Genomic DNA, 25,723 nt, shown 5'->3' with positions numbered 1-25,723 from the left:
GCCCAAGTTTATCAATGGACAGCTATGCTATTCTTCCTGCCTTTTGAAGAACACAAGTCATCTACTGTATTTTGATGTTCATGAACTTGCTGTAAGTTTGCTTTGCAAAAACCTGTAATGATACGATACAAATGTCCTACCTTTTCCATTCTCAAAACCAAAATATCAGTCAAGCTTTCCAGCTGCACTTGAAGTCTATCCTTTGTGCAAGGTGCCTGTCACAATATTGAATGAACACCTGAAATGATACTGTGCATGTTAAGTGCAGCTGGTGAAAATTTGCTCTCACAAGAAATGGAGACTAATAGAATGGAAAGCTGGGATTGCATATTCTGACAGGGGAGAAAAGGGAATGATTTTGTTTGTTTCAGTGAATCAAAAGAATCTAAGGTCTGTATTCACAAGGGGACTCAAGATCCTAACTCAGTACTCTAGGTGGGATGATGGTGCCCCTGCTCAACTTAATGGTCTGTAACCCAACAGTCAGGGAAGTGGTGTGGGGGAGTCCTCAGCTCAAGTCCATTCTCCAGCGTAGATATTTGAATTTAAGCTTCCCACATTCCCAGTTTCAAATATCTGTTGTGGAGAAGAGACTGAAGTTCAGGTGTGTTTCATTATAGGTGAGTGCCCAAACCCTGGGTTACTGAATAAAAACTGTGGGAGGGGGGCACCACCATTCTGCCCAGATGATGGTAGGTACAGTGTTAGCCTAAAAAAGCAAAATGCTTATTTTCTGACTAGTTGACCGGTCTCAACACCATTAATGGAATGTCTTTGTCAGGGACCAGCGTAGAGAAGAGTTTTGATTGGAAAAATTTTGTTCACATCTGGTTAGGATACTTTTCCTTTTATTTTGAATGGAATTTCTTGTTTGTCCTGTGTGGCAAGCCCAGCAGCACACCTGCCCAGGAGAGCCTGGGTTGAAAATGAGCTCCAGCATGGAGCATCCAGGCAATTTGATTGCTGTCTGGGGAGAGGAGTGTGTGCAAGCAGACCTCCAAAGCAGTAAGAGAAATGCCGATATCTGTGCCAAAATCGCACAGGACATGGCAGGGACACCCAGTAGTGTCATGTGTAAATAAAGGAACTAAGATGAGCATAGCAGGAGGCAAAAGGTCGGCCTGGGTTGGCGCTGAGAACATGCTGCTTCTGTGAGCAGCTGCATAGGATTTGCAAGAGGAGGGGGAAGATGTGGCACCCATTGTGCCAAAGGTATCCATGGACACCTCCGGAGTGACTCTTTCAGCGTCCGGGGGTAACGAGGAGGAGATTGGAAGAGGATAATGCTGAACAGTGAACTGGGGATCCAATCTCACTGACAGACAAGACCTTTTTTAACTCTGGAGCCAATCGCTTCCCAGGATTTATTGCTGCTGGACTCTGATGGTGAGGGAGGCACTTCTAGTGAGTTCATATTTGTAATCCATGATACAGTGGTTAAAAGTAATTGGGTTTTATCTGTTTCATCTGCCTGGAGGGTAACTTGGAGGCTACTCTAACTACACATTGGGGGGCTCACCGAAAAAGTTCTGTTAATGTGTCTGGAGGTGGAGCAGGAATTTTTGGTGCACATCTGTACAAAGCTATCAGAGGTACTCCCCAACCTTTCTCTCAAGGTTCCTAAGGAGGAGTCCTGCCTTATTTTCTCCTCCATGCTTAGGATGTCTTTCAGTCCCAAGCAGGCAGTAGGTGACTTGGCATCACGGTAGCACAAAGCCTAGCAGTGTAAGGTCCAGGTTTCTGGGCACATAGTCACCATCTTCTCCTGATCATGCTCTCCAATTCAGAGGAGACTGATGCTGTGCAATAGCAGCCTGAATGAAATAGGGAAAAACTCTAATTGATAGCGCCTGAGGCCCTTCACCTCTCTTTGCTTATCTCCAACAAATCATGAACCCCAGGTTTGCTTCCCCCTTTGCAAGGGGTTTGAAGGGAATATCCCAGGAAACAGGTTCTGTCATCTCCCCCTCCCACCTTTGCAGGTCACTGTGGGGTAGGAGTTGCAGCCTACATGCATGGGGGTTGGGGTGGTAAATGTTGACTGCATGAACCCTTACATGCCCATCTGGTTCCTCGCCTGCCTTTGCAGGTCACGGTGGAAAGGGAGAGTTGCAGTATGCAAAGGTATGGGGGAGTGTGTATGGTGAACACACATGGACTGCATCAGCCCCTTCAACCTGACTGGTCCCTTCTCCCCCGTGAGGCACCTCATGAATGTAGCTGCCTTTTGCAAACGCGGATGCCTAGATAACAATGAGAGCTGTACTTTGCACTCCGTAACACATGCTTTCAAAGCAGATGCAAAAAAGGAAGATCCCCAGCCCATTGCTTACTATGCCTGCCACCAAACAGAGTCTTCCTACCCTGTGCTATGCTGTGTCTTACCTGCCTGGTAGGTGCATAAAATGCTAACTTTGGCCTTGTACATGACACATGCCTCTTGTGCAGCGCAAACCGTCCTGCAAGGTAAAAGTGTAAAACCCATAGGATTAAAAATGTAACTTCTCTAATTGCTATCCTTGGGTTCTTCTCCCCCCACCCACCACAAATGCAGCTGCAACAATGACTGTTCCTCCAGCACTTTGGCTGTCTTTGATCAAAAAGTGGAAAAAATACAGAAGATTGATTATTCAGTGAGCAAATGCAATCTACCTGCACCAATGGAGTTCAGCTGAATGCATGGAGAACGATGTTATGGAGCGTAAGATACAAGATAAGATATTGAGGTTCATGGGGAAGCAAAGACCTGATGAGGTGCATGGTAGAGGTTCAGGAGAAGAATCTGGAGCAGAGTCCCCCTGCATCCTGTGATAAACCACCTGCCCTCTCACCAAGTTCCAAACCCACCTCTCCCAGGCACTCCAGAATGGAGTGGGGGACAAGTGTCACAGGCAGCTTTTCACTAACTCTCAGGGATGTTTCTTGGAATGGAAGGCCTTTATCCAGCAGATTTGATTGGTACACAAGGGGATTATAGTAAACCACTTGTCCTTGTGCCCTCCTCCCCTCCAAACTCCTTTTCTGTCTTTGTACCCTGTGTTTCCTAAATAACGCATGACTTCAGAACAACAAGGTCTTTACTGTGTTGCAGGGAAGGGGAGGAAGTACAGGCTGTACACCTGGTGCAGGGGGCACCTTCTTAGGAGTAACATACATGAATGTCACATCACTGGCCATTCAGAACGCTTCATTTGATTTGGAATCAAAGGTCTACACTTATTCTGCTCAATAAGTTCCTGCATGTATGTGTTTTGTGGCCTCATCTTCTTCCTCACTCTGGTGGCTCTTGTCTAGGCTCTGGAGAAACCACAGAACAATGCACAAGGTGTTGCAGTGTTTGTCACAGCAGTTTGCAGCTGAGGGGTAATGGTGTTGGTCCCATGGGTTGCTGTGCTATGACAGATAAACAACTTTGTGCACCCTTTTTACTTGGTTACTCTTTGTTTGCGAGCAAGGAGGGAGGAGATGAGTACATTATGGGAGGCTGACAGTGTGTACCCAGAACTACCTGCGGCAATGTTTTGACACATCAGGCACTGAGAATGTAACTCAGAATGCGAATGGGCTGTAGGAACTGTGGGATGGCTACTCATAGTGCATTGCTGTTAAAGTCAAAGGTAGCCACACTAGTGGCGATGCACTCCCTTGACCTGGTGCACTTTCAGCTTTGCAAATTTGTGTGCTAAAAAGTCAACCTGAATAAATTCAACCTACATAGACTGCATCTAAACTAGCAAGTTCTTTTGAAAGCGGGCCAGATTTTCCAAAGGAACACACAGAGTGTCTACATACACAATGCACTCTTTTGGTCCAAATTGAAAGAAAGCAACTTCTCTTCCAGAAGCCCTCTTCGTCTCCTGGATTAGGAAGAAGGGCCTCCTTTTAAAAGCTTCTTTCAAAAAAAGCACACGTAGATGCTCAGCAGGCCTTTTTTTCCAAAAGAGCGGTCCTCAGTGTCAGATTTTTTTTTTTGATTGATCCCTTGCCCGCTCTTTGGAAAGAGCGGCAACTATGTGGACCCTCTCTGTCAAAAGAGCGGATTGATGTTTTGATCTGCTTCTTTGTGTGTGGATGTGATCTTTTGAAAAAAACTTTTTGGAAGAGATCTTCTGGAAGAACTTCTTGAGAGAGAGATCACTGCAGTGTGGGGCAGTCATAATATAGATACACCATGTGTGTTTTCACATCCTGATTGACCTAGTGGTGCTGATTGTAAATGAAGTGTTAGGGTAAGCCCATGTATCTTGAGTGGTGACGGCAGGATCCTGAAAGCTGGGGGACTTCCATAGTCTGTCCCCTTGAGGCTCCTCCTAGCTCGTTGTTGCTATTTTAACAAAGATAAGGAGGATTGGAGTCTGGCACCAGTCATCTGTAAGTGGTCAATAATGCAGTGGTTTTTAAAAGTATACAGTGTAGCTTTTGATTTTTGTTTCTGTTTTTAATACCAGGTAACTGAAGATAAACTGGACTATAAATGGAAAGCATAATAGTGGCAGTAATATAATATAGATCACTGGCATGCCTGAGTGAATGACCTTCATAACTCATTAGTGAGTCATTCTCTAACGAGCAGGAATAACTTGGACTATACATCTGTTAAATCCAGTGGTTTATTTGCAGCTAATATGCTAGACTAAGACTCTTTTGTTTGCTAGTCTTTGAAATTGCTACTTCACGTGTGTGATTACTTGGACATATTTTAATTTCAATAATACTTTTGTGTGGCGAGTGGTCCTAAGACTTGCTAATTCATATTTGGTGTAAAAAGTGATCTACAAAACATTTTTTTTTTTTTTAGACGGACGTTGTTAAAAACCTTCAAAGCTTTTGATGGAGAAAAAGGACTGAAGGCATTTTTTGTGGAAAAACACAGTCTCTATTTTACCTCACAGATTTAAAATGTGATCTGATTCCTCCAGTTTTGTTGGGAGGGCCAGTGAGATATGTAAGATTTTTTTTTTGTGAGTTCTTAACATATTTTAGGTAAGGAATATTGTAGCTCCAAGAAAGGCTTCCTTTCATTCATCCTTGTTAAGTAGGCATAAGCAAAACAAGTAGATATGTAAACTGTGACTTCAAAATCACCTTTACTTTCAGTTCTTAGCTATGCTTACTTGTAATATTGTCCTTTCCTGGTCTTCAGTGATCCACCTTCCAGGCTAGGCAGGAACTGGATCTTATCTGAGGATGGGGTCAGGTGAGGAGGGGAACCTGCTCTTGGATCTCTGCTTTTTCCTTAAAATCTGCTTGTAATTCTAGCTGGTACAATGATTATTATGAATTGACTGCAAATGACAATGGCTCAGATTCAGGAACTACCCCATTTTCTGAAACATGAGCAATGAGATTTGGTTTAGAATTGGAAAATTCTGTAGAAGGAGAAAATTTATAAGCTTATTCGTAAACTACTATTACAGACCACATGTTGAAAAATAACATTACATTTCACTTTTAAACTGTTTTTGCAATGCTACACTTTTCAACAGCATTTCATCACAGGCCAGGTGAACATGTCTAAAACTGTTGCTTTGTAGTTAACCCAGATTTGTAAAATATTTTGTAAATGTTCCTAGTGTCCTGTGCTGTGTAGTACAGGATCTTGCAAAGTTCTTCTGCAATGAGAACTCAAATCAAAAATAGTTTACATTCAGAATTAAAGGTGCCCTGCCCTTTAAGGGTACATGGTATTGTGTAAATCATGGTCACATACAAATGTTGATGGTACACTACTTCAGTATAGAAACTCAAACTTGAGTTTGTTTTATATTTGTAATATTCCAGTAGGATTTCCTTTTTATCCGGACACGTATAACTTTCTATAAAATACTAACTTCTATATAAGTGTTCTGTATTTAATGACTAGTGTGACCAGTGTTTTCTCAGTATAAAGGAAAAAGAACAAGTGCCTTGCCCCTCTAAAAATTAAAAATAAATTAGCTACAGGATTTTGAGTTTAACTTCAAAATGGTCTTCAGCCAGGGTTTAATTCATGGATGTGTTTGCATGGTTTGAGTCTCAGGATCTCAGGGCTTTTTATATCATTTGGAAATTCAAAAAAAAAAATTGCTTGACTCTTACTATAAATTTAAGCAATGCCCTTCATCCTTTCTGCCCATAAATGCTTTTATCTGAATTTACTCTTAAGATCTTAAGCATCTAACCCTCAACTAGTTAAGGGACCGGCTGATATGTTTGTTTAGTTTAAGTGAAGATTGTCTTGTGATTTATTTTTAATTTCCTGTCTACAGTACCCTTACATTTCAGATTTATTGGACTGCTGACATACATTGTACCTGTCTTAAGCAGAATCCTGGTAGTGGCAATTGTCAGATTAAATCTTGAATGAAGTTGTAGAAGAAGTCTTAAATTATTTTGGGTTGAGTCAAACTTAATGTTGATGTGATTACGTTGTAGCCCAAAAACTCTGCTGGACAATGTATTCTACAGTGAGAAGGGCTTCTCTTGCATTAACTTCAGGTGTTTGACATCTTGATGTTGAAGAGCATGCAGATTGTTGCATCTCCAACTAAAAAAAAAATTGTTGCTTTAACTGTGCTATGAAGAAAAGGGTGTAGTTAATGGCTGTGTGAGGAGCAGATGAGTTCTTAATTACCCAATTGTTAACTGATGGTTCCTATCTAATCTACATGAATTTGCTATAAAGTATGGATTTGTGTGCACATGTACTAAGCGTATAGCTATTGTAATTGTGGTAAGGTTTGCTTGTATAGCATAATTCAAATGGAACACATTTCTTTACCAGGATGTGAATTTCTGCATGTTTATGCTATGTTTATATTTCTGCAATATTTGTGTGTCACATACAAACTGGAAGAACACCAAGGAAACAGGACTTTGTTCTCAGCATGTCACTACTTAAAGTTCTTAATGCCAAAATGATCTAAGTGCCTGAGGGAGATAATATTGGTCTTCTACTGGTCTCAAAGGATCACAGAATTGCTATACTGAATCAGACCCACGTTCAGATATCCTGCCTGACAGTGGCCAGCACCAGATGCTTCAGTGGAAGGTGCAGAAAGCTCCTTTTCTACTAGAAGTGCTCATACTTGTGTAGCAGCTACGGAATACAACTGATCACTTCAACCTACTGTATTAAAATCTCTTTTGTTTGTAGAAGATCCATTTGATGACCTATTTGGAAACAGGCGAGGTCAACGGGGGAACAGAAACAGAGGTGGCGGGCCATTTTTCTCTGCATTTAGTGGCTTCCCTGCATTTGGGAGTGGTTTTTCTTCATTTGATACAGGTAAATATTTTTAAAGCAAAATTCAAGCTAAATATAATATTGCTACAGAGTTTCTATGGAATAAGTTGAACAGGCTTCAATTTTTCAGAGGTGTTGTACCATCTCTCAGTGAAGTTCCCTAGTTTAAATAGAGCCACAAAGTTAGAGTATTTTTTATATCTCTGATATCTCATGAAAAGTGACAAATAGCAGATTGCAGCATAAGCTTTCATGGGCAAAGACTCACTTCGTTAGGTGCATCGAATGAAGTGGGTCTTAGCCCACAAAAGCTTATGTGCCAATAAATCTGTTAGTCATAAAAAGCAAGTAAGCCCTGTTTAGAAAGTTTTTTGTTTTGCCTGGTGCTTAGTCCTTTATTAACATCTTTACGCTAGATGAGTCTTAACCTCCTCAGCATGTCAGTTTCTGTATCTGTTACATGTTACTTTATGGGATGTACTCAGTGCTTTTGAAATATCCAAAAAAAGGGTAGCGTATGCCTTTAAACAAGATTATGGATTCCTATATGCTGTCAATAATTGACTTCTATTTGAAAGCAACAGCTGAAAAAGTATGTAGTGTAAGAGGGCAACAAAAATTAGGGTGCTGTAGCATGTGACTTATGAGGAGAGGTGGGGGGAGTTTGAGCTTATTTACTTTATAGGAGAGACGGGCGGGGTGGGGGATTTGGTAGCAGCCTTCAACTACTCGATGGGGGCCAGGGGAGGAGGGGTTGGAGGGGAGCTCCAAAGAGGATGGAAAGAGCCTGTTCTCGGTGACAGACAACAGGACAGGAAACAGTTGTCTCAAGTTGCAGTGGTGAGGGTTGGTCTAGGTTGGATATTAGGAAAAATGGTTTAATTAGGAAGGTGGTGAAACACTGGAGTGGATTTCATGAGAAGGCGGTGGAATTTCCATCCCTGGAGGTTTTTAAGTCCTGGCTTGACAAAGCCCCGGGTAGGATGGTGTAGTTGGGATTGGTACTGCTTTTAGTAGGGGGTTGGAATCAGTGACTTCTTCAGGTCTCTTAAAACTCTGTAATTGTGTAAATTTTAGAGGCCTAGTTTTTGCAACTCCATTTGAGGTCAGCAAGAGTAGGTATTACCCAGCAATTCTAAAATCCATGAACTTGGTATTTGAAAGTGGGGAGCTAGAATGAATAAAAAGTAATTTGGTGGTCCAGAAGACCAGATAAGGGAAAAATGAGTGTCACTCACCTCTCTAGTATCCTTCCTACAATAAGAGTTGTTATACTATTTCATCCACTGCTGAAACTTATTAGAGGTATTTTTTGCTTTCGTGTATGTGCACATATATTTTATTTATATGGATAACACAGTTGCATCAGAAATTCTTTACAGTGCTTTAGTCATACTTCCCCTGTTGTTCCCCCTGCAGGTTTTACTTCGTTTGGTTCATTGGGGCATGGGGGCCTTACTTCGTTCTCCTCGACGTCATTTGGCGGCAGTGGGATGGGTAGCTTCAAATCCGTATCAACTTCTACTAAAATAGTTAATGGCAGAAAAATTACTACTAAGAGGTAATAACGATTATAAATAAGATAAATGTTGTAATAGAATTACTATTTTTGGATAACTTTCCTTTCTTTAGTTGTCCAGTTCTGTTTGAATTGTAATGATAGACTTATTTGATTCTCTTTTCTTTCACTACTATTACATGATGGTTCCCTGCAATAGGGTGTGTAAGCATGCAGGAGATGGGAGCAAAGAGTGCTTAATGCCCTGTAGCCAAGAATTTTTTCAAAAGTGAGAAAACCCTTTAACAGCAGTATCCTGTATAGCCCAACTGGTGTATTGATTAACTTCTTTGGCAGTAGCTGGTAAGGGTTCAGTTGTTTGAACAGTTAAGAGACCTAGCCATGTTGATCTGTGTCTTCACAAAACAAATAAGCAGTTCTATAGAACTTAAAGACTAACAAAATTAATTTGGTAGGTGATGAGGTTTCGTAGGGCAGACCCACTTCTTCCTATTTCCAGATCTGAAGTAGTGGGTCTGCCCCACAAAAGCTCATCACCTAATAAATTATTTGTAGTCTTTAAAGTGCTGCAGGACAGCTCATTTTGTTAACTATCAGGAAATTACCAGCATTAGAATGAGAGACTCAAGGAGTGCAGCAGGACAAACAAGTGAAGTTGATCACCTGTCCCTTTATTAGCAAGTCTACTAAGCAAATCCCACAAACACTTAAATACAACAGCAGATAGTGTGTAGCCCTGTGACTGGCATCAGTCACATCTTCTGATGGGGAACAGCGTCAGTCAATATCCTCCTTGTTACTCTCAGCAGTGAGTCTCACCCTGGCATCTCCCAACACACGGAGATTGGGATACAGCTTTTATTATGTTATGCTAATAGTGAAGGAGTTCGTGTATATTTATGAAGGTTTCTTTTCTTCCTGATTTGAGCTTCCACTCTCCCTACCATTAAAGTCCCATTTTTGTAGGCTAATATTATTTTCCTTTAATATTTACATTGCTAACTCACTATGTGTTGTGGTTAGCACTTTGACATGTCTGCGAAATCCAAAAAATATTATAACCAGCTTTCATCAGTACTGACAATATACAGCAATTTAGAAGCAGTAAAATCTTCTGTTTTATGACACCTTAGGTGAGTCCTTTCGAAATAGGAATAAGGGGTTTTTGGAGATTGGGGAGTCCTTTCAAAAGGCATCTACACGGGTGGTGCGCAATTTGAAAGTAGCACTTTCGAATGGCCGTGGCTGCCATTATGCTATTGAGGTGCTGCATATTCATGGCAGCGCCTCATTAGCATCTTCTGACCTTGGTCATTACCATGCCCCTTTCAAAAGGAAGGGACTAGTGTAAACATAGCCTTTGTGATGTAGGATCATTGCTATCTTGTGACAAACTTTTATCACATACTGGTTTATTTCAAGTCTGTCTTTAATCTTGAGCTTTTAGTTAAGCTATACATCTTAGAAACCTGTAGGCCATGTTACATCATTTCCCTTTCGTATCCTGAATATATGAATTCTCTTTTATTCTTGGGTATACCTGCTGAGAAACTCACACTTTTCAGTTGCTGGGCAGCAAGTATACACCAGGATTTCATAAAGGCCTCTGTCATTAAAACATGCTCAGGGATAATGCAACATTTTAGTACTGGCTTCCAGCTAGTATGTATCTGAAAACTGGAGCCCTCCTCACTAAGCTGCTGGAAGAGAAAAGGAGCATGCTTTTACTTTGACTTCTTGCATGACTCTTGACTGGGGATTGGGTGGCCACTGTTACTCTCCAGCCCCATCTTTCTGGTTGTAAATAGCTTGAAGCATAGCAGGTGGCCTGTGCTATGCTGCAACTTCCCCCAAGTGTCTGTTTTGAGAGTTGACCCTCTCACCCTGTAGGCTTTCCTAAGGAACATTAATGAAAGTGCTGTTTTCAGTGTCACTGGTCTTGTCTAAACTGTCAGGTAAGCTAATAGCATCAGTTAAGGGACTCCATCAGGAAAAGCTTCTTGCTCCAAACTAGTGAGTGAATGTTTGAGCGCTATACACATTGGAACTCTCCTCATTACCTTACACCAGTCTTTGGGGAGACCCACTGCAAATATGAACTAGTGATGAAACAACCTGCAACAAATTAGGGAAATTCATCAGAAGTGTAATTGACAGTTGGTAAACTAAAATGTTCTCAGTATATATTAGTACAGTTCATGGGTCTGATACATCACACAATATACTAAATCTTTAAAACATGGAATTGAGACCTCCTAGGCTTTTGTTTGAATTATGGGTTATGTATTTTAGCAAAAATGCAAGGTTCTATAAGTGAGCCCAAGAAGTGTCCCCTAGAATAAACCCCTCAGGACATTTTTGTAATTAAATTAGTGACAGTGCCAAAAACCCAGTAAGCAGTGGAAGTGTTGGTAATGCTGCTAGACAGATTTGCTTGGCAAATTCTCTTGTTCAGCACTGGTCAGGTCCAAGGGTTCTGGACTAGAGGTTCAACCTGTAGTATTTATCCAAAGACAACTGGACACACATGACAAAGGAACTGTAGGCCTTTCTCAGTTATTTTTGCTACAGTTTTACATTTGAAACAGTGCTTTAACAAGCTCTGGCGAATGGGATAGGCCTTGCATCATGCCTTTCAAGTTAGCAAAATCAGGTCTTCACAAACTACGTGTAGAAGAATTTGAAGAGAGCAGTAGTCTGTCAGGGCTCTGAAGCCTACTGTGGGGGCCATGATCAGATTTGAGGTTGTCTGCAAAGCATGTCAAGCATTAGACTTGGTAGAGACCAGGGCATAAAGCCAAAGCCCTTCTACATGGGACTGCAGACCAGTGCACTGAGCTTGATCAGCTTAGCTTCACGCGGCCCCTTGATATAGGGACCCAGGTAGTTGCTTTGCTAGCTAATGCTTCCCTAATGCTGGTTATGGCTTATGTGCAGAAAAACAATTGTGAGGACTTTTAAAGTATGGGGCGGGATGATGGGGGTGGAGAGTGGGGGTGCTAAAAATGTTTGAGAACCTCTGGTACAAGAATGTTCTAGAACTCTTCTGTGTCAGCCTAGAGAGAGAGATCTGGGCTTTTTAATGGATTACAGCAGAGGCTTTCTGTGTAACCTTCACCCATGGTTTCTGTAACCAGTTCAGTCAGTCATCACAACCACTTAAAAGTAACATGGTACAATGGTTGTCTACACAGTAGACTTTCTGTCATGACAACCTCTTCATGTGGTCACTCCATTGTATCAATGAGTTCTGGGAAAATCTGGGCTGCTGTTCATAGTACATAAAGGGATCAATAGCTTGGAAGACTTTCAGACCCCTAAAAATAGGGCAGTGCATTGTGTGATGTGATGTTGCATAGATTGAAAAGGACAGGCCAAATTAATTACTTTATGCAGCTGTTATTAGAAGATTCCATCCACAGAATAAACAAGCGTGGCTAAGTGCTTGAAGGAAGACAGTTTTTTCAGTCTGGGATGCAAAATGTTAGCTGACATTGCAGTTAAACAAGTGGCAAATTATGCTTAGAACAACCCAGGATGCAAACTGGTTACCAGTGTCAAACTGCAGGATAGATAGGGGCTCTTTATCTAGTAAAAATTTTATAGAATGAATTGCTCACCAAAGCAAACAAGCAATTGCAACGTACAGAACACAAATATACAGTGTTCAAGATACTTAGCATCCTGAGAAAAGGGGTGATTGTTTTCATCATAACCATGGTGGTATCCTTTTGAAAGAAGACTTGCATCTTGTATCCTGTGGGTAGTAGTTCATGGCCTTGTCCTACTACTATTACTCTGAAATTTGGGTGTAGTCTTAATTTGAAAACAAACAAGCAAACCGTGAGCAAGCTGTCATCTTTGGAGAGAGCAGGCAGCATCTGCTTGTTGATCAGACTTCTCCTAACAGCTATTGTCTTTATGATTTTTTACTTAGTAGATCCTGCCTCTGTCTGATCAAAATAGAGCTCTATCGATTTGACTTCTGTAGAAGTTTTTCACTTCATATTTCTGTACTCTAAACATGGACTACTGATGGATAGTATTATACAAACTGCCCTATATATTGCCTACACTTGTGCTTTGAACAGTCAATTATAATTAAGTACCCAATGGGATAAAGTGGACTGCTTTGCAAACCCAAAATTAAACATTAACAAGGAGGGGCTGGTGGGAGGAAAATGCTATGAGCTATAGCAAGACTGTCCGATGAAAACTAATTGTGATTCAAAAGTGAATCTTGCATTAGAAATTTAACTTGGCCATGTATGGAAAATATATACCATAAAACAATGGGCTGGATACAGCTCTCAGAACCTGAATTGCTGTAGTTCCTGCTGCTTGTAACTAACTCAACATTGAATTGTTTTGCATGGCAGGGTAAGGAGAAAAGGAGAGAGATGAAAAACCTTCAGCCTAAGAGACCTGGGATTATAGACAACGTAGTGCAATGGTGGCGACCTGCAGCGCTGCATGTGTCCCACCAGGGTAACCTGATTGTGGACCACAATGCATTTTGCGGACCTTGATGATCCACAGTCACTGCCCCCATAGCTCCCAGTGACTGCGGTTTGTTATTCCTGGCCAATTGGAGCTGTGGGGGTAGTGCCTGCAGGAAGAAAGGCCACAAACATGCTGGCTGCTGCCTCCTGCAGCCCTGGGAAGAGTGAATCATGGTCCCTGGGAGCTGAAGGAGGAGCTGTCTGTGAACTGTCATCTTCAGCAAAATGTTTTATGGCCCACAGTCAGATATCCCTGATGGGCGGCAGGTTTTCCATTGCTGATGTGGTGCCACTTGAGCTGCAGTGATTGTTACAGTGCTGTCCACATTACTTCAGTGTAATACACTGGAGGAGTGGGAGATAGTCAGTCAGTCAGTCAGTCAGTCAGTCATTTCCAGAAGAGCTTTTCAGTGGATTGGGAGAGAAGTTTCTACTTGTGTTTCCCCAACTGTTCAATGTGATTATTTAATGTTTCCTCAGCCAAGCTTTGTCTCTAGGTTTGGCATGGTACTTCCATATGTAAACACCTACTTATGACGTATACTTTCCTCATAATGAAAATGCTTTGAAACTATGCTTATATGGTTTTTTGGTCCTACAGAATTGTTGAGAATGGACAAGAGAGAGTGGAAGTTGAAGAAGATGGCCAATTAAAGTCATTAACAATAAATGGTAAGGAGCAGCTGCTACGCTTGGATAACAAGTAATTCAACGCACGTATTTAACAGAAATTTTAAGCTATAACAAGCACCATTTGAGGAGTAACAGGAACATTTTTTTGAAGATTTCAAACGAACTCTTTCAGTATCTGTACTTAATCTAAAGTATTTATAAACAGCTCATTGGAGCTCATGGTATTTGTCATTAGCTTTTTTTTTTTTGAGTTAATTGTTGGGACCACATCAGTAGGACCATTTTTTGTCCTTTAAAGTTGTTGTAAATTTCTGTATGCACTTTGCTTTTTATTAAACATGATCCAAGGTGAGCTGCAACCCTTTGGTAGTGCTAGGGCAAAATGTACACTAACCACTAGCATGAATCTTGCTTTTCTCATTTTGTTTGAAATGTGAGCCAACTAGTAGTTTGTCTGCTGTGAAGTTAACATTTCAAGGATGAAATTTTCGATAATTTCAGCTTTTTTTTAATATTTAGTAGTGAAAGATGTTAATACATTACTGGTAATACATTTCTGGTTTAAATAAAGTAAGGATGTTTTCTAGTTGTGCATGAATGCCGACAACTTAGTAAGTTCTGACAATGTTTAAATATGTAATGTTTAAGCCTAGAAAAACAACAAAGTGAAGCTGGTGAGCTGAATCTTTTGTCAATTGCTTAAAAAAAATTCAAAATGAATAAATGCTGATGTTTGTGGTGCATTCTTTCATGGCTGGCATTTGTAGCCTTCTTGTGTCTGTGTGATTTGGGCAAGTGGGTAACCATATTTTGCTTTTCAACAACTGCTTCCTTCAAGCTTCAGGATGAGGGACTTTTTTTCTTTTCAGATGTTTTCTTCAGTGTGACTGAAAACATGGCTTGTTTCCTTTTCAAGCCTACATCTGAAGTATCTATAGGGTGTTTCCATGGGACTGGTTGGATAACTGTCCCCAAATACATACATTTCAACTTGTCCAAAATTAACTCTGCATTATTAAATTTTATTTTACCATGCATCTTGTAACTAAGATGTCTAACACAAGTATACTGTTATCTCTGAAAACACTGCATTAAAAATCCTTTTGAAATTAGAGATTTTTCATATCGGGCAGCATGCCCACCTGTAGATGGACTTGCACAAAATAATCAGTGTCAGTAAATGAAGAGCAAACCCAGTGTATCTAAAATAGCCGTATTTTCTAATGTTCTGGCATAGGTATAAAGGGAAGAGTAATTCTGATTCATAAATGTCAGCATCTTCAAAATTGAGTGTTTAATGGCAGTTTTACAGTAAGTTCCCTTAATGTGGTGTTTTCAGCTGCATAGACTCAAGTACCACTGGTTTATACACTTACTAACCAACACTAAAAGACAGAAAAGTGCCTTCTTATATTGATGGAATGGGAAGTGAGGCAAAGTACTAATTTGTAGATAACGTAACACAGTCAAAACAGTGAGGATTCCTGTGGCACCTTAAAGACGAGCACATTTATTTGGGCATAAGGTTTCATGGGCTGGAGCCCAATGTTCCCAGAGCTTTTCCATCTACATGTGGACTAAATTTTATCTGCATCAAGGCATGTTCAAATATGCACCACCAGGAGAAACACAAACCTAGCAGAGGACACCCTTCTAATCAGCCAGGCAGCACTGGAATTCTCCTGAGCAGCCATACAAATGTACAACTAAGAGGAAACACTTCTGCGGCCCACTTTGTCATGAACTTTATGCTCAAATGCATGTGGTTAGTCTTTAAGGTGCCACAGGAGTTTGTTTTGTTTGTTAAAACAAACTAACATGGCTACTTCTCTGAAACTTAATGAAATGGTTACAAGTGTTTGCAATACTCCTGTATGCCTGCTTTGTACAGTAGATATTCATGCTCATTCATCACATATTTGGTGCACTGGATATTTCCATGTATAAGTGATACATGTGCAGTTTTATCATGCAGCTATCTCTGGCCTACAGCAAATTATTTAGGCTAATTTAACTTTCAGAAATATGATGCAAGCCCTCAGTATGCTTTGAAATGATCAATTAATCCTTTCTAGGGAACACTGTTTGCAATGTTGCACCAATGAATGTTTTAAAAAATCAAAATTCAGGAGTTAAATGGAAAAAATTGGCAAAACTGATTCAACCAAAGTACAGAACAAATAACCAAAGAGAGTGCTAGTTGTTGTGACTGCAGTGGAGTTAAACATTGTGATGAGTTTATACAATTTTAAAATGTTCTCTCCGATTTTTTTAGTCAAAGAGTAGACAAAGGAATAAAAAGTTACACTTTTAAGGCTGCGAGATCAAAACATATGTTCCTTCTTAAAGTTTGTCAGGTCCTTTACCTTCCAAACTGCTAACACTTCTATTATGATGTAGCAATTCACCATGATTTCCTTGTCCGCTGTCCTCTTGTACACACCATACATTGTCCAAGAAGTGGCTAAACAGAATAATAAGTTAGTTAAAATGGTGTGAAATACCTTTTTTCATTAGGTCTGAAAACAATGGCCACAGTACTCTCCCCTTTCTTGGGATGAATGTCTTCAGTCAGTTATAATGCTTACCTATGAAAAATACGTGTAGCTTTTCAACCTCTTCATTTAGCTGCTTGGCCTGAACTGAGTTGTAAATTGCATCATGAGAGTTTAACATGGTGACTTTACTGATGGTCCAGTTTTGATGTTGCTTTCTCAGCTTTCAGATTTACTTAGCTGGTGTTTTAGTTCTAGGTCCCATGCAGTTATGACATGTAGCAACACTGCACTCTTCGAGTAAAAAGGGAGAACTGCACCTCCCCCGCCCCCCAAAAAATAAAAAGCTTTCTAGTTGTTCTGCTCACTGTCTAATTAGTCCATCAGTAAAAGACCTTTGCACTATTAAAAATAAATCTACACGCTGGCATCTGTGGGAGCTGACCCTTGAACTGAATAGCTATTTTGATTTGTTCCCTGCTTTACTACTTTAACTGGCAATTTCATTACCCATTTTTCCATACAGTGGTATAAAGGATTTTAGTGCTTTGGGTGAAAAAAGGCTAAGTCTTTACATTGTTTCAACATGCGTAGTGCTATTATTTCAGAGACAATTTCCACTCTTAATTATCCTTTCTCCTGTTTACTCTGGATATAACAATCAAATTTTAACACCTCACCCTCCCCAAAAATAGATCCATTGCGCACTTGCAACACAAGGATGTGAGGTAGGTGCCTGAAACCCCATGACTGCATGTCTCTGGTGGCATTAATGTTAGAAATATCACACTATTGTAATAAAGAAATGATTAACTATTTTCTATTCTGTTGAAAACCCAACAATAGGTTAGGTGGCATTAAAAGTTTCATTAGGCTGCATAAAGAACTTTGCATCACTTTTCTTACTAACATGTTTTTTTGCGTGCAAGACCTACTCCTTAGGAATAATGGGTTACTTTGGGCACCACATTTAAATCCTCATTAACTTTCCCTTTTGCATGATCACAAGAAAAATATCTGGTTAGCTGGTAAACCTTTTTTCTTCCAGCAAATATCTGTACAATGCTTCATCTCAAATATGTAGAGTAAAATAATAAATGGAGACTTGTACTCTTAAAAGCTTTTTGCCTAAAGTAGGAGAAATTCTGCACAGCTGGGAAATAAGTACCAGCTATTGAACATTTGGAAAAACAAGGCAGCACAGAGACTAGGATAATTTGATGCTTCCTCCAAAAGTATTAGAAGGGGTTTCTAGAATTACTAACCATTTTAGTGGTCTGGGCTATCAGTCTGTTGGTAGCATACAATATTCTTCTAATGTTTTTTGATTGGCGTAACATCTCAGCCCATTTTGTGCAAAACTTAAAATAAATTACTGCCCTATAAAGAACTAAATACTGCCTGTTATGTTGTATAGTGTGCTGATTGATGGTGGAGGGGTTTGGATTATTCAGTTTTCATTCCTTTCAATATGACTGTCATAGAATGCTTTATAAACTAATGGCTTTAGTTTTGACAGAATGTGTTTAAAAGGCAATATACATTTTTGTTAAGCTTGTTGATGTTTGAAATGTGGTATTTATTGCAGCATTCAGTCTTAATTTGTAACCGATAAGGAATCCAAAACACACAATGAGCAATAGGATATAAATGATGATCAAAATCTTACCAAGGGATTATCTGACTAATGTCCAGAAAAACGTCTGCTGTAGTTTGTCGTTTACTGCAGTAAGTTTAAATTGTCACTGTTTGCAAAGCTATTGATCTGTAATAATTTCTTAACGTTCAATCAAAAGGAAGGTCAGTAACAATTTGACACCTTCCACTCTGTCATGCTTATATTTGACTTTCAAGTTGTTTGTGCCTGCCTGGATGAGCAAAGTAGGGCTTATATAAAAGTGGTGCTTCCTCATGTTGTGTATAGTTGTGCCTCTGTATAAGTACTGTTTGTGGGAAGCAGCTTTGGTTCAGGAAGTATCTGCCTGTGTCCTGTTGTCATAACGAGTGGATTCACATCTCTGCCTTGGTTTCTTCTTCATTAGCATGGTCGTAATTCCCACTTTCAAGACTAATCAAAATAAGATGGCTATACCAGGGTTGTATTATGCTTGCAGTTAATGTTTATTTTAAGAAAATATAGGATAGAATTTCCAAAAACACTCAGCACTGGCATACTTATGCTTCTGTTGAAGCTGGTGGGAAAAGATAGTTTGGGCTTGTCTACACTTGCCCCCAACTTTGAAGGGGGCATGATAATCAGGGTGATAGGAGATTACTAATGAAGGGCTGCAGTGTATACGCAGCACTTCATTGGACTGATTCTCCCTCACAGCAACTTCAAAGTTGCCAAAATTTTGAGGAGTGCGGACACTTCGCAGTGCCTACAGCTACACAATGCTGGCACTTCGAAGTTGCCGTGGGGAGAGTTAGCCTAATGAGGTGCTGCATATTCATCACAGCACTTTGTTAGTATTCTCCGATTAAGGCTGATTACCTTGCCCACTTCGAAGAAGGGGCTGTGTCTACACTAACCATCTTTCCAGAGACTTGATGAGTTTACTTTTGGAACTAAATTGGGACAAAAACTCACTTCCCAGTCCAACACCTGTTAGATCTCTTTTAATTGGGTTTGATATGGCTACAAATAAAACATGTTCACCCCCATGCTGTGTTCCTTTAGCCCACCGAAATACTTGTTATAGCAAGAATATGATTTCGAAAATGAACTCAATGCGTTTGTGTTAGATTTTGGCTCGTTTTTGCAGTGACGCTTTACTCTGTAATCTGCCTGCACAATATACAGGGAATAATCTTGCCTTCTCTGCTGTACGATTGTACTTGTGGTAGTGCTCAAAATATGCTGTTGGTTTTCACACAGAGTAAGATTCTGTCCCTTTCTGTCTGCCACAGCAGTGATTCTCCCCACTTGAGTGGCCCTTGATTTGCTTTACCAGCCCTGCAGCTTACAGGAAACTTAGATCCTCGCCAGCAGGCGCTTCTCTCCATGAACAATGCAGTGCACTGCCTTTAGGTATCTGACTGCAGACCGCCACCCATACAGGGTGTTCTGGGAATCCTTTGCAACACCTGATGGGATCAAAATGAGTCAGGTTGCAGTGACTAAGAACATGAGGACAGTAGTGTTCTCCATCCTATGATTTAATCTGTATCCCAGAATGGCTTGCGCCTTTTCAAAATCTGCAGAGATCTGCATCTCTCTCTTCGCTGTCTGCTGTATCTGACAGCAGTGTTCTGGGCTATTGTCATTAGTATTGCAAACAGAAGGCGTGTGGTCCTGCGGTATTTGCAGAGCTGCAAGGCGTGCTGTGAAGAACAGGATTATTCCGAGGTGGTTTGATTGTTATATAGAAAAGAAACAATTTAGGGTTGTCAGTAGTATTCGTGGAGTAGCTAGAGATTGTAATGATGGTGAATGCTGGTTCCGGGCCCAAGAAAGAAGCGCTGACTGATGGGATCACATTTGTCCCTCAGGTTTCAGATGATGAGCAGTGGCTGCAGAACGTTTGTGTGTGCATAGCTATTTTGTGGGATCTGTGTGACGAACTTGCTCAAGGAATGCGAAATGAGAGCACTCATGTTCCTATTTTGGCACCAGATTATGTGGCCATACAGTATATTGGTTAAAAAGGGCTAATTTTTTATTGTAATGCAAGGGCTGGTGGATCACAAAGGATGCTGAACAAAGTTGTGGGCTGGTCCAGAAAATTAAGCACAGATTTCTTGTCTGACTGACATTACCTTTTGAGACTTAAGAAATACTAGTAGTGATTCTGAGAGACCCAGTCTACACTTTGCTACAATGGCTTATGACATGGTGTATCAGCTACCACAAGAACACCAAGGATTGTTTTGATTACAGGCTCAGTAGGTGGAGAATGACAGCTGAGCATGCCTTGAAAAGTCACTGGCATTGTTTACTTGTGTGATTGGATATCATTTGCCTGCTGGGTCCTGCATAGTTTCTGCAAAGTAAACTGGGAAGAGTTTCTGTTAGGACTGAGGGGAGAAGTGGAGCAGCTGTCTGCTGAATTTGAACAGCCAAACACAAGAACTATGTCTACACTAGAGAGTTTTGTCGACAAAATCCATGGAACATCCATACTAAAAATGTGTTCTGTCAGCATACTGACAACAAAACTCAGCACTTTAGTTGACAGACCTCTGCCTCTCCACTATGAGGCAGAATGCTTTTCTCAATAATCCGTCAACAAAAAAACCATGTGCATACTCTGGCAAGGGTTGGTCCTCTGTCGACAGACAAGGCTTCTGGGTCACTGGGCAGCCCTGTCTGCTCTGCTACTGGTTGGCCACTCTGAGAGTGGCGAGGTAGTTTGGCAGCTCTGACGGAGTGATCTGCTTTCATGTGTGGCTGCGATCTGCCAACAGAAGTTTTGTTGGAAGATCTCTTCCGACTAACTTCTGTCAACAGGTTGTTCTAGTGTAGACATAGCCCAGGGGTATTAGAGTTCAGCGTGGCGCTATACAACTCAGGGAGCGTATGTTGCTTTACTGTTATAAATCTTGTAGTGATTGTGCTGTATGTTGGATAGAACATTGTCGTTCAGAGATAATATTAATAGTTGCATTCATGTTATGGGTTCTTTGACACAGTTCAATAACAAAGTTGGTAAGATGCTTTCTGGTACAGAGATCCACATTGTGCACTGTTAAAGGAACTTGTTCTCAGAAAACAGGACTTTATTTTGCAGCATGAACCAGGCAATTAAAAGCACTATTCTTTTTCCCTTTAAATTAAAATCTTTTAATTGCTGGTGCACCTGCATCAACTCACTTCCACAGGTTTGTGTGTGTGAAGCAGTGGTTGTCTTTATTGTTGCCCTTTGGGAGGAGTGGTGAGGGTAGCGTACTGAGGCTTGATACCACATGGAATATTGAAGGGGCGGAATAGTGTAGTTCTGATACTGAGTTGTTTGTGAGCTGCAGAAGGAGGCAAGCATCTATCCAATAAGTTCTTGGACTGCATTGGAGACAACTCTTTGTTTCAGAAGGTTGAAAAAGCTACCAATGGGAAGCTGTCGTAGATTTGATTTTTAACAAATAGAGAGGGACTGATTGAGAATTTGAAAGTGAAAGGCAGCTTGGGTGAATATGATCATGAAATCAGAGTTCACAATTTTAAGCAAGGGTAAAAGGGAGAACAGCAAAATAGACAATGGACTTCAGGAAGGCGCATTTTGATAAACTCAGAGAGCTGGTAGGTAGGGTCCGATGGGATGCAAGACTGAGGGGGAAAACTGAGGAAGGTAGGCAGTTTTTCAAAGGGATGTTAAGGGTCCGAAAGCAAGCTATTCCGCTGCATAGGAAAGATGAAAAAATATAGCAAAAGACCACCTTGGCTTAACCAGGAGATCTTGCATGATCTCAAAATAAAAAAGGAATCATATAAAAATGGAAACTAGGACAAATTACAAAGGATGAATATGGGCAAACAACACAGGAATGCAAGGGCAAGTTTAGAAAGGCAAAGGCACAAATGAGCTCAGATTAGCTACAGGCATAAAGGGAAGCAAGACTCTTATAAATACATTAGACGCAAGAGGAAGACCAAGGATAGGGTAGGCCCATTGCTCAGTGAGGAGGGAGAAACACTAATAGGGAAACTTGGAAACGGCAGAGATGCTTAATGACTTCTTTGTTTCTGTCTTCACCAAGAAGGCTGAAGAAGGAATGCCTAACATAGCGAATGCTAGTGTGAAAGGGGTAGGTTTAGAAGATAAAATTAAAAAGAGAACAAGTTAAAAATCACTTAGGCTCTGTCTACACTTGCATTCCTCTTTCTCAAGAGGTATGCAAATGAGGTGCAGATTTGCATGTCTGACACCTCAGTCGCATATTCTTATTTCAAAATAGCTTCTTTTGAAAGACAAAAACCAGTGTAGACACTGCTCTTTCCAAAGCAAACGCCATCTTCGAAGGAATCCTTCTTCCCTTTTTTGCACCTCATTTGCATTTTTGATTTCCCTCAATTGCATACCTCTTGAGAAAGAGGAATGCAAGTGTAGACATGGCCTTAGAAAAGTTACATGTCTGCAAGTCACCAGGGCCTGATGAAATGCATCCTAGAATACTCAAGGAGCTGATAGAGGAGGTATCTGAGCCATTAGCTATCATCTTTGGAAAATCATGGGAGACAGGAGAGATTCCAGAAGACTGGGAAAAGGCAAATCTAGTGCCCATCCATAAAAAAGGGGAATAAGAACAACGCAAGAAACTGCAGACCAGTCAGTTTAACTTCTGTGCCAGGAAAAACAATGGAACAAGTAATTAAGGAAATCATCTGCAAACACTTGGAAGGTGGTAAGGTGATAGGGAACAACCGGCATGGATTTGTAAAGAACAATCTTATAGCTTTCTTTGATAAGATAACAAGCCTTGTGGATAAGGGAGAAGTGGTAGATGTGGTATACCTTGACTTTAGTAAGGCATTTGATATGGTCTCGCATGATATTCTTATAAATAAACTAGGCAAATGCAACTTAGATGAGGGCTACTATAAGGTGGGTGCAAAACTGGCTGGATAGCTGTACTCAGAGTAGATATTAATCATTCTCAATCCTGCTGGTTAGGTATAACAAGTGGGATTTCCCAGGGGTCTGTTTTCTGACCAGTTCTGTTGAATGTCTTCATCAACGATTTAGATATTAGCATAGAAAGTACGCTTATTAAGTTTGCAGATGATATTGAGCTACGAGGGGGTGCAACTGCTTTGGAGGATAGGGTCAAAATTCAAAATGATCTGGACACATTGGAGAGATGGTCTGAGGTAAACAGGATGAAGTTTAATAAAGACAAATGCAAAGTGCTCCACTTAGGAAGGAACAGTTTCAAACGTACAGAATGGGAAGCGACTGTCTAGGAAGGAGTATGGCAGAAAGGGATCTAGGGGTTATAGTGGACCACAAGTTAAATGAGTCAGTATGATTCTGTTGCAAAAAAAAAAAAAAAAAGCAAACATGATTCTGGGATGTATTATGAGGTATGTTGTGAACAAGACACAAGAAGTCATTCATCTGCTCTACTCTGCTCTGTTTAGGCCTCAGCTGGAGTATTGTGTCCAGTTCTGGGCACCACATTTCAAGAAGGATGTGGAGAAATTGGAAAGGGTCCAGAAAAGAGCAGCAAGAATGATCAAAGGTCTAGAGAGCATGCCCTATGAAGAAAGGCTGAAAGAAGTGGGCTTGTTTAGTTTGGAAAAAAGAAGATTGAGGGGGGACATGATAGCGGTTCTCAGGAATCTAAAATGGTGTCTTAAGGAGGAGGGAGAAAACTTGTTCTTGGCCTCTGAGAATAGAACAAGGAGCAATGGGCTTAAACTGCAGCAATAGAGGTTTAGGTTGGACGTTAGGAAAAAGTTCCTAACTGTCAGGGTGGTTAAACACTGGAATAAATTGCCTAGGGACCTTGTGGAATCTCCATCTCCGGAGATATTTAAGAACAGGTTAGATAAATGTCTATCAGTGATGGTCTAGACAGTACTTGGTCCTGCCGTGCAAGCATGGGGCTGGACTTGATGACCTCTCAAGGTCCTGTCTAGTCCTAGTGTTCTATGATCCTGTGAATATGGCTCTTGATTACCAGGGTTCTCCACCCTGGCCAGCACTTCCTGGAGTGGTAGCTGCTGGCAGAGCTCCATGCCCTGCTGGCTCCCCTGCCCTGGGTCTGCTGGGGTTCCCCCGGTCCCAGGGCTGGAATTTTAAGGAGAGCTCTGTGCCCCAGCTGGCTCCCAGCCTTGGGGCTGGTGGGTTCCCCAGACTGGTCCTGGGACTGGAGCTGCCAACTGAGTGCTGCCTATACCATCTTCCTCCATGAACACCAGTGGTGCAAAATCTTGGTGCTGACAGTATCAGAGCTATGCCTTACATCACAGATGGGGCTGAGCAGGGTCAACTGCTTTTTCAGGAGGGCATTTGTGTCTAGACTAGGAGTACGTTGCTAGATGATTTTGCTGGTTTCATCTATTATAGATGTTCAGAAATCATTCACCTATTGCCACCACAGACAGCTCTCTGGCAACCCAGGTGCTCACTGATGACCCAGTATGGCAGAACATCTTTTGTGAGAGGAGATCACCAGACCGGAACAAGAAATTTCATGTTCTGCTCAAAATAGGCTTCCCTCAGGCTTTTCTTATCCTGCACTATGGGACTGAGATATGCCTTCCCCACCCCATGATGCTAATGGTTTTGAGGAGAATGAGACAAGATGATGACACAGGAAAGTTGTTATGGGCCAGGTAGTTTAGATGTTTGGATCTGGTGGTTCAACACAATTTTGGTTAGCCTGACAGTTTCTCAGAATGATAGCCAGATCCTACGCCTGGATGCTGCTTTGTTACATTTCCTGATAGAGGCACTTCAGCTAAAATTATGACTCCCCTGCCCCCCCCCCCCCCCCCGCCAAAAGCCAAGGGTATAACTGAGGCTGACTTAGAGAAACACTTATTTAGATTTAAAGCTTGGCATCACAGCACCTCCCTTCTCTCTTGACAGCATTCAGTTCAGCAAGGCTTGAAACAGTCTGGATTTTCTGTTGATAAGAGTCCATGTAGCAACAATATCTGCACATCACATTTCTCTCAGGGCCCCACCATGTTTTTCCCCCCACCCTGAAGTAGCTAGATACTTTAAGTGCCTTACCTGGTTTTCCCACAGGTTAGGAGCCCTCTCCTCCTGGGGATGTCCATAGTTGAATGAAGTTAATAGGTCTCCCATATGAACCCTTAGCAGTCTATTTCCTATACCATCTCTCGGTGAAGGATGCCAGATAAGCCAATGTAATGACTTGAAGGATAGGGGAGAGTGAGGTCCTCCAGGATGTGTCCCAATGTACAGTGTTTTTTAGTAAATGAGGATTATGCTCAATCCTCATCTAAATTTTGTTCCTAAAGTAGTTTCAGCATTCCATTGGAGCCCACTTACCCCCACCCTTATCCCAACCCTTGCTCTGGCTTATTTATACCTGGCCCTCCAGATTTCCAAGACGAGCATCTGATGAAGTGAGTCTGTGCTCATGAAAGCTCATGCTCAGAATGTTTCTGTTAGTCTACAAGGTGCCACAGGACCCTTTGTTGCTGTCACTTACCCCCAGTTTTCTTCCCCAGGCCTCATTCGAAGCCCAGTGGAATTTCAACTTCATGCACTTTGTTTGACAGTTCCATTACTATCTTGTAACAGAAGGAGATCAGGAACTTACCCCACCCATTGTCTTAGCCCTGTCAGGAAAGGGTGAAGCAATACTAAAGATTATCAGTATGAGTTTCCAGATTTATGACTGTCCATCTTCTGAGTTAACCAACTTGGATCCACCT

The 25,723-nt window shown here is 41.2% G+C and overlaps 1 protein-coding gene across 4 annotated transcripts in view; it reads left to right on the top strand.

Annotated features, from left to right (window-relative positions):
- Positions 1-25,723, top strand: part of DNAJB6 (DnaJ heat shock protein family (Hsp40) member B6) — a 94,424-nt gene that overhangs the window by 27,703 nt on the left and 40,998 nt on the right. For all 4 annotated transcript variants that reach the window (XM_074985060.1, XM_074985058.1, XM_074985059.1 and 1 more), the window contains exons 6-8: positions 7,136-7,267; positions 8,645-8,786; positions 13,848-13,918. In XM_074985060.1, coding sequence (XP_074841161.1) covers positions 7,136-7,267; positions 8,645-8,786; positions 13,848-13,918 — 345 coding nt within the window. The remainder of the gene's footprint in view (positions 1-7,135; positions 7,268-8,644; positions 8,787-13,847; positions 13,919-25,723) is intronic.

The sequence above is a fragment of the Carettochelys insculpta genome, chromosome 2 (assembly GCF_033958435.1).
Source record: "Carettochelys insculpta isolate YL-2023 chromosome 2, ASM3395843v1, whole genome shotgun sequence".
NCBI classification, from domain to species: Eukaryota; Metazoa; Chordata; order Testudines; family Carettochelyidae; genus Carettochelys; species Carettochelys insculpta.
The sequence above is the reverse complement of the archived record's forward strand: the minus strand, read 5'-3'. Positions and strand labels throughout refer to the sequence as shown.